This window comes from Corylus avellana, chromosome 4 (assembly GCF_965113065.1).
Source record: "Corylus avellana chromosome 4, dhCorAvel1.hap1.2, whole genome shotgun sequence".
Taxonomy (NCBI): Eukaryota; Viridiplantae; Streptophyta; class Magnoliopsida; order Fagales; family Betulaceae; genus Corylus; species Corylus avellana.
The window spans coordinates 19,545,172-19,554,186 of NC_142493.1; the positions used below are offsets into that span (position 1 = coordinate 19,545,172).

General features: G+C 34.4%; 2 protein-coding genes across 2 annotated transcripts; one reads left to right on the top strand and one right to left on the bottom strand.

Moving 5' to 3' along the window:
• Positions 1-375: 375 nt before the first annotated feature.
• On the top strand, positions 376-6,972 carry LOC132178178 (phosphoglucomutase, putative / glucose phosphomutase). Its single transcript, XM_059590630.2, has 7 exons — positions 376-924; positions 1,357-1,620; positions 3,870-4,386; positions 5,546-5,745; positions 5,854-5,966; positions 6,548-6,688; positions 6,781-6,972. Exons 1-7 carry the CDS (start codon positions 376-378, stop codon positions 6,860-6,862), a joined length of 1,866 nt encoding a protein of 621 aa, XP_059446613.2. The 3' UTR covers positions 6,863-6,972.
• Positions 6,973-8,235: 1,263 nt separating this feature from the next.
• Positions 8,236-8,789, bottom strand: LOC132177323 (MLP-like protein 31). The gene is made up of 2 exons (XM_059589592.2): positions 8,603-8,789; positions 8,236-8,501 (listed from the first exon to the last, which is right to left on the bottom strand). Exons 1-2 carry the CDS (start codon positions 8,787-8,789, stop codon positions 8,236-8,238), a joined length of 453 nt encoding a protein of 150 aa, XP_059445575.2.
• Positions 8,790-9,015: the final 226 nt, after the last annotated feature.

A 9,015-nucleotide genomic window follows, 5' to 3' on the forward strand; every position in this document is an offset into this window, starting at 1 on the left:
GACAATTTTTTTTTTTTTTTTTGCATTAAAATATTATTATTATTATTTTTTTGCACGGCGTGCTAAGAATGCCGTGTACTCTGAATCACGACTCATAAGAATATACCTTCGTCGTATAGAAATACCAATTGCACATCCTCATGCAAATAAATAGCTAGCTGCATGGCTTAAATTAATAAAACAAAATAAAAATCTTGCAGTTTGGAAGTTTCTCTGAAGATATTTCTCCTTTCCCAAGATATTTGGACATGGAATTGTAAGGTTCCGTTTTATTGGGTTAATCTTATCTTTCCAACTTGTTTGCTTGGTCCAAAAATCGTCTCCACAAAATCTTTGAACCAAACCAAGAGGCTAGCTCTATCTTGAACGGAAACAATGGCTTCCAGTACTTCCACACTGCCAATACATTTGCAAGGCAATGTCCGAAAAACAAGCTTTCCGCCATCATCTTCGGCAGCACGGCCTTTCCATGCCACTCATCTTAATTTCTCTCTTTCACTGCGTTTAGCAAAAGTTATATGCGCAAATTCTTCTAGCACTGTAAAGTATAATGAAGTTGTGGTGGTGGATGAAGAAATGGACAAGATTAGGAGGCTCCAGAACGGGTCGGATGTTCGCGGGGTGGCGTTGGAACGTGAGAAGGGTCGGACGGTGGACCTTACACCGCCCGCTGTGGAAGCCATTGCAGAGAGTTTCGGTGAATGGGTTATCAATGGGTTGGAGAAGGAAAGAGGAGTGGCTGTTGAAGATGTTAGGGTTTCTCTAGGCAGGGATCCCCGGATATCCGGAGCATCTTTGAGTGTTGCTGTGTTTGCAGGTCTTTCTCGTGCTGGTTGTTTGGTGTTTGATATAGGACTAGCCACTACTCCAGCTTGTTTCATGACTACATTGTTGCCTGCATTTGCTTACGATGCTTCCATAATGGTAGAGTTACTTATTACACATCTTTACAAAAACCTTTTTTCTTTTATTTTTTTGATAACTGGGGTATACGAGTTTTCCCCAACTAGATTTTCGAGACACCGTGCATGCAAAGCGCTTCTGTCCACATTGGTTGGGTAAAGCTCGTAGAAATAACTTCAAGAAATTGTTTGTACTCAAGAAAATTGAACTTTAGATCTGATGCTTCGTGATAAGTTACTTATGATCACTCGAGCCAATCCCACGGGGTTTTATGGTTTTTAGTAACGAAAAATTTAGTCTTACTCATGACCGGTGGATTAATTGTACTATTTTTCTATACAACTTAGGATTAATGAACATATTAATTAATCTTAAGAATATATAGGTTAGAGATAGAGGGCAATTAACCAATTGAGATATTTGAAGACTTGAAATTAATTGCTGTGATTTCAGATGACGGCATCTCACTTACCCTTCACCCGAAATGGTCTAAAATTTTTCACTAAAAAAGGGGGGCTGACGTCGCCGGAAGTGGAGGAAATATGCGACAAAGCTGCCCGGAAGTATGCAAATAGGGTCACAAAAGCGTCAACCATGCTGACATCTCCTCCGACAAGAGTTGATTTCATGAGCAGTTATGCGAAGCACCTCCGGGACATCATCAAGGAGAGAGTCAACCATCCATTGCACTACGACACTCCACTGCAAGGATTTCAGGTATCTCTGACTCTGACTCTCTCATCATCTCTGTTTTCTTCCTATGTTTGTTTGTTTGTTTCTGTTTTAATTTTGTGTTCCACCACGTGACTGCATATGTTCAAAATCTTTCCAATTATTTCTCGAAAATTGCACGTCCACTTGTATTGCAACATAGCCTTATCCCTTAACTTTGCCTCTCCAAAATCTCTTCACATAATCTGCATATATATGTGCTAGTTAACTTCTTTAAGTATTATTCTCCCTGTGTTCTTCAATCTTCAGGTATTACATTCATGTCCCTGTGTATGTTTTTGCCTAAATATATATATATATATATATATATATATTTACGGTAAATATTGAGCCCTTGATCCTACTCAATTCAAGAAAGTGTACTGCACTCCTCTACCGGCCATGCCCCTTTCCACTTTTTAAAAACATTTTAAGGAAAATTTGATAAAACTCTTTTAAACTTTCACTCATTTTGATAATGTTACTCTAAAATTTAAAAACTCTAAATTAAGGGTATCAAACTTTCAATTTCTTTCAATTACCCCATTTTATTAAGATTTTTCATTACTTTTGGTCAAAATGCCCAAAATGCCCCTATTTTTTTTAATTATAAAAAATAGCAAAGAAGTTGCAAAATTATTGCAAATATGTTATTATATATTAAAAAGAAGTCTGAATCTTTACATTTTTTTTTTATTATAATAAAAATTCTAACGGAATGGAGCAATTGAAAGTTTGATACATTTAATTGAGAGTTTTTAAACTTTGGGGGTACTTTCAAAATACGTGAAAGTTCATGAAAGTTTTATGGCAAAAATCATTTCCTAACCAAGCTTGAAATAGTCCAAATCTATGATGAGCAATAAATAAATAACCTAATCTATTATTACAAAAATTAAGCATGCATGAGCAATAGCTTTCAGAAGCAACATAAAAGAGTTTTTAATTCTGCAAGAGCAGCAACATAGAGAAATTGAAGTGGCATAGCTACAATAGAATGTCGGGTTCTATTTTGATAGGCTTTTGAGTTAAAAATTGAAAAATATAAAGAAACAATAACATTGATTCTTTTCTTTTGTTTATTTGTTAGGGATAAATACAAAATTGGTCATTGAGGTTGTCATAAATTACAAATTACTCCATGTAGTATAACAAATAATTTATAGGTCCCTGTAGTCTGTAGTTGGCCTAAATTATAAATCACTTCATGTGGTATAACAAATAATTTATAAGTCATCAGGGTAGGCCAAAATAATAGTTTACTCACTAAAATTAATTTTTCTTAAGTAACATAACAGAATTCGTTACGTTGTCACATTATATTGTTATAGTAAATTAACTTAATCTCTTTTATCCCAAAAATATTACTCCGTGCATAAGCCTCCCTCATTTTCATCTTCCTTGCCATGATTTGTGATCATTTTGCGTGTATTTGACAGTCGCATTTTGTGAAACGGCTGATGAAGATGAAGATAAGGGAGGGTTATGCATGGCTAAAATTTTGGAGATATAAGATATTAGGTTAATTTACTGTAGCCATATGACGTGGAGTGATGGCTGATGTATAATCTTAGTTGGTGTTGTAAAAGAGAAATGCTATGGGTCAATAAGTTCTCCATATTTGGCCCATATTCCCTTAGAATTAACCGTTGGATTTGTAGACTTATGTAGATTTCACATAAGTCAATGGTAGATTTCACAAATCTAATGGTTAATTGTCAGTGAATATGAGCCAAATATGGGGAATTTATTGACCCTAGCATTTCTCGTTGTAAAATGATGTTAAAAATCCTAATTATCATTTTTGAAACTAAAAATATAATAATAATACGTGTTGTGTTTTTATTGAATATGACGTGACAAAGTGATAGATTTTGTTAAGTTACATAATGAAATTGAATTTTGGGAGTAAATTGTTATTTTGGTATACCTTAAGGACCTATAAAATATTTTTTATACTGCATGATGATTTGTAATTTAGGCCAACTATAAAGACCTATAAATTATTTTTTATACCATATAGAGTGATTTGTAATTTAAGCCAACCATAAAGACCAATTTTGCATTTATCTATATTTTTTTATGAGTATTGAATAGATACTAATTCTAGTTTTTATATATTAATGTTAATAAATTTTTTATTCATGCTTTTGCCCCGTTATCTTAATATATTTGTAATTCATGCCGTTTCAATAAAAACTTCTGGCCTGCACTGCACTATTTTTTGATGCCATTGCATCCTCTAAAATTTGCAGATAATTGTGAATGCTGGGAATGGATCAGGTGGCTTCTTCACATGGGATGTCCTAGACAAGCTCGGAGCAGACACGTTCGGCTCTCTCCACCTCAACCCAGATGGAATGTTCCCCAACCATATCCCCAACCCAGAAGACAAAACCGCCATGTCGCTAACCCGAGCTGCGGTGTTGGAAAACTCCGCCGATCTCGGAATTGTTTTCGACACCGACGTCGACCGGAGTGGCATTGTCGACAACAAAGGCAACCCGATCAATGGGGATAAGCTGATTGCGCTCATGTCTGCAATCGTTCTGCGGGAGCATCCCGGAACAAACATCGTGACCGACGCACGTACAAGTATGGCTCTTTCAAAATTTGTAATCGAAAGAGGGGGTCACCATTGCTTATATCGTGTTGGTTACCGGAATGTCATCGACAAGGGAGTTCAGCTCAACAGGGATGGTGTTGAAACACATCTGATGATGGAGACTTCCGGCCATGGTGCTCTTAAAGAGAATCATTTCCTTGATGACGGTTAGTTTGTAGTTTATATATATATATATGCATCTTTAATTTGTTCAAACATTTTCCAAAATTAATAGGAATATATATTTAGTTTGTGGTTTGAATTGAGAGTGTTTTCGATGGAAGGTATTAAAGAATTTTGGAAGAAAGAATGTAGGTTGGAAAAAGAGAAAGTCAAGTTGGTATTTATAATTAAAGACCTCTCACACCAAGTTATTGTTTTGGGAAAACTTGACTTAAGACACTAAATTACTACTCGTTTTGAGAGGATCTTTTAAATTTTAAAAATTCTTAATTTCATCATGTGAACTTTCAATTTGATGTAATATACTCCCTCCGTCAATTTCTAGACATTAAAAATGAGAAAATGACATTTATACCCACGACGTTTTTATAAAATTCTAAATTTACTCTTGATTTCAAATTAATTTTTTTTTTTAAAAAAAAATTGAATGGTAATTTGGTATTTTTAATGGTTTCCGTTAGGGTTTAACAGAAAAAAATTGACAGAGGTGATCAATTGCATCAAACTGAAAGTTGAGGAAGTAAAATTGAGAGTTTTTAAAATTTTGGGGGTCTTTTTAAAACACATGGTAGTTCAGGGATTCTAAGAGAAATTATCACTATTATTTTAAAATAAGCCGTGCTTGTGTGTATGCACTTATGTTCTAATACGGTGCGAAGCACCATGCACGTGTGCTAGCTGTGCATTACGATATTATAGTTTTTTCACTATAAATAATCCATTGTTGATCAATTTTCATAACACAGGAAATTATATCTTCTTTAGTATCTCTAAAAATCTTATGTATTCTTAAAAATTATTGTACGCATCTCTTTTTTGTTAGAATAGAAAATATGAAGATGTTTAGGTTTGGTTTTGTTTTGTGAATACAACTAAACTACATAGGATTTTTGGGCTCAACTGTATTATGGAGAAATGTTTGCTGTAATCCAATGCATACCAATTCATTAGAAGTTGTAGGATCAAATAATTTTTTAAAGAAAGCGACTTTATAACACACCTTAAAAGCAATTACTTTTCTGTTTAATTAGAATAGAATTCTATTCTAACATCTTTTGCTTTCTGATTTCCATGTTTAAATTAAATATGTTAATTCCTGTAGGCTTATCAAAACTAAAAATCTTTTATGAATCTGTTGTATAGGGGCTTACATGGTGGTAAAAATCATCATTGAAATGGTACGGATGAAGCTTGCAGGATCGGATGAAGGGATAGGTAGTCTCATAAAAGATCTTGAAGAGCCTTTGGAATCTATGAATATGAGAATGAACATCATCTCCGAGCCTAGGCATGCAAAGGCCAAAGCTGTTGAGGCAATAGAAACGTTTCGAACCTACATTGAGGTACTTCCAATATTTACCACAATTTTCTAGCTTTCAATAGATCGATGGTAATCATTATCCATTAAACATGGAGGCTTTTAATTGCAGCAAATTCTTATTTAATTGTAGGATGGTTGGCTTAAAGGGTGGGAACTGGACTCCTGTGGAGACTGTTGGGTGAGCGAGGGATGCCTTGCTGACTCTAATGACACTCCAGCTTCCATTGATGCTCACATGTACAGGTGCCAAAGATCAAAAAAAAAAAAAAAAAGAAAGAAAAAGAAAAAATTGGAACTACAGTTAATTCTGCTTTTGTAATTATCTCCATAAACTTTTAAAATTCTCAAATTAGTAGCATATCAAACTTTAAAAAGTTTGCAATATCACACTTACCTACCGTTAAGGTTTGGGGTTAAATCAAACTGAGTATAGGTGAAATATATATCCCTTATACCCTGTATTAAAAATTATTTGAAAAAATATGGAACCAACGACTTGGCTGTGGGTTAGCCCGACAGCAAAATTTTACCTTTTTTTATTTTATTTTTTTTTAAAATTTTAATCCTTTGTTATTTTTTATGTTTGAGGGTTAATTATTTATTAGGATTTAATAGAGAAACCCGACGGATAGGTAGCATTGGAAATTTTTTAAAGTTGGATAAACTAAATTGAGAATGTTTTAAATTTATGAAGATGATTCCAAAAGCACTTAAAAGCTTAAGTGGAGTTTCAAAAAAAAAAAAAAAAAGGTTTTATATTTCAGTATTTAATTGTATATTTTAGTTTTTAATTGAAAATTTTATACATAATGCTGCAAATTCAGGGTTAAAGTTTCTGATGAACAACATGGAGAGCATGGTTGGGTTCACCTCCGGCAGAGTATTCACAACCCAAATATTGCTGTTAATATGCAATCCATTGTCCCTGGAGGCTGCCAATCCATGACAAGAGTTCTCAGGGATAAGTAAGCCATTTATCTCCCCCATCATTTTCCACACAAATATTTATTTATTGTAGTTTGTTATATATATGATTTATGTTATTGGACCTTTGTAGGTTTCTCGTGGCAAGTGGAATGGATAGAATCCTTGACATCAGTCAGATTGACAAGTTTGCAAAAAACGGACGTATAGGATAAGTTGCAAGCTCCTCTAAAATGAGGGTCAGGATAAAAGCATTGACAACAATGTATCCACCATATAAGTTTGACTCGAATACTGTACGGTGTGGGTGTATACCATTTTTCTTTTCCAATAATATATGAGTCATGAAAAAATAGATAGCAATTTCATGTTTAATATACAGCATGTTTACTTGAATATTATATATCATGTTTTTTTTTATTTATTTTTTAAAGCAGTAAGTTTATTTCAGCATAATTAATTAATTGCATAATAGGTTTTTTTTTTTTAATTTTTAATTTTTTTTTATATTTATATTTATTTTTTTATGTTATAAATCCTTAATAACATGTTTTGATTAATAATTTGAGCATGTTTGACTTGCTGAAAAGTTTTTCCTGATTGTCTTTTTTACTAACATGTTTGGCTTGCTGAAAAATATTTTGATTAACTAAAACATCATATGCAAATTAAACAAAGGTATGTACTGGAAAGCTTTCCCAGCAGACCAAAGATCTTGTATTCATGTTTATTAAAAAATTTCTAGTTAGAAAGCCAGCAAGCCAAACATGCTACAATCATGAACACACCCTAAAACCAGAAATTTCCAGCAAGCCAAACATGTTCTAAAGAGGAATGAAAAACGAATGAGCCAAGGCTAGGATCTTCATATTCAAGGACTATATATATATAATTAGAAAAAAAAAGGACTATATATATATATATATATATATATATATATATATATATTATGAGGGTGATCTGAGGGTGATCCTGGTTTCACTTATAGGCTAGGCAGTACTTGGACTACACCCCACTTTGCGTGTCGGTTGTCAACCAAGCATAGAGGCCCAATTAGGATCCATTAGACTAATTTCTGGTCCAATACACTACACCACTCAGAGCATTGGATATTGAGTCACTGACTTTGCCCAGGTGGCTAGCCCCAAGAGGGAGGTAGCACCTAGGAAGTTTCGAACTCGAGACTTCAAGGGGTAATATCCCTAGAAGCCGCAAGCCTCCACCACTAGGCCAACCCCTAAATTGGGTTTCATCAACTAGATAATTAAATAACTTGTAATTAATAGTAACCGCATATCCCAGCAATATATAAGCTGCTTCAGTAAGTCCACACAATTTAAAACATATATATGCAAAAGCCCCGGATTCAGCAATATATAAGCTGCTTCAGCAATATATAAGCTGTCACACATATTACAAAAGCCCCGGATTCATTTGACCCATATATAAGATCTAGTATATGGGTGCCTGTAATAAGTGGCTTCAATACGACCACACAAAAACTAACATTCATATACAGACTTGCATGATAGAATAAAACACACAGTAACACTCCCGATCTTTTATTGTAGAAGTACATCCTTTTTGTCTATGCGGTAAGGTGAGCACCAATGTCTTTGCTGATATCAATTAGAAGCTGAAGCAATGTATTTGGTTCTGGAACATCCTCCTTCAGCTTCTCGTATTCCAAGCTCCAGTGGACCAAGCTGCCCCCACCCTTGGGAGTAGCTTGAACAATGATTTTGAAGCTCTTGTACTCCTGCAGAAGATCGCCTTCAATCACTTTGAAAGTGACCGACTTGTTTGTATCATCTATTGCTTCAATTTTCTCCTTAGCACCTTTGGCTTGCCCATCTATGATTTCACAAGACAAGAAACAATATTTAAAGATATTAATTAACATCATGCATGCTATACATTGCCAAGGAAATGAAAGAATAGAATTCCTAAATTACCATGGACATAATCCCAGTAGATGACAGAGCCCTCATTGCCCCAATCACCTTCATGCAAAGCACAACCCTGCACTTTGTCAGGGCAGACATTGGATATGTGGTGTGGCCTGCCACTTAAAACCTCATGAAACTTTTCAGCAGGAGCTTTAATTTCTACATCAGCCTCCACCTTCCCAAATAGACTCATTTTTGCAGGTAGTTGTATTACAAAGCCAACTAGTTAGAGGTACTAACAAAACACAATGGCTAGAAGGTAAGGAGAATGTGTTGAGAAAACAGGTAGGGGCATTGCCCTTAAATAGAAGGAAGGAGGTTTTGCATGTCATTTCCTCTAGGACAACTTCTCGTGGGTTTAGTTGAATAATTCTATCCACTTTACCATTAAAGTCTTTACTCCCAAAAAATAAATATTA

Coding starts and splice junctions, on each gene's coding strand:
- LOC132178178 (XM_059590630.2), top strand. CDS start 376: ATGGCTTCCAGTACTTCCACACTGCCAATACATTTGCAAGGCAATGTC. Junction 925..1,356: donor CTTACGATGCTTCCATAATG/GTAGAGTTACTT, acceptor CTGTGATTTCAG/ATGACGGCATCTCACTTACC. Junction 5,746..5,853: donor CGTTTCGAACCTACATTGAG/GTACTTCCAATA, acceptor ATTTAATTGTAG/GATGGTTGGCTTAAAGGGTG.
- LOC132177323 (XM_059589592.2), bottom strand. CDS start 8,789: ATGAGTCTATTTGGGAAGGTGGAGGCTGATGTAGAAATTAAAGCTCCT. Junction 8,502..8,602: donor CTACTGGGATTATGTCCATG/GTAATTTAGGAA, acceptor GTGAAATCATAG/ATGGGCAAGCCAAAGGTGCT.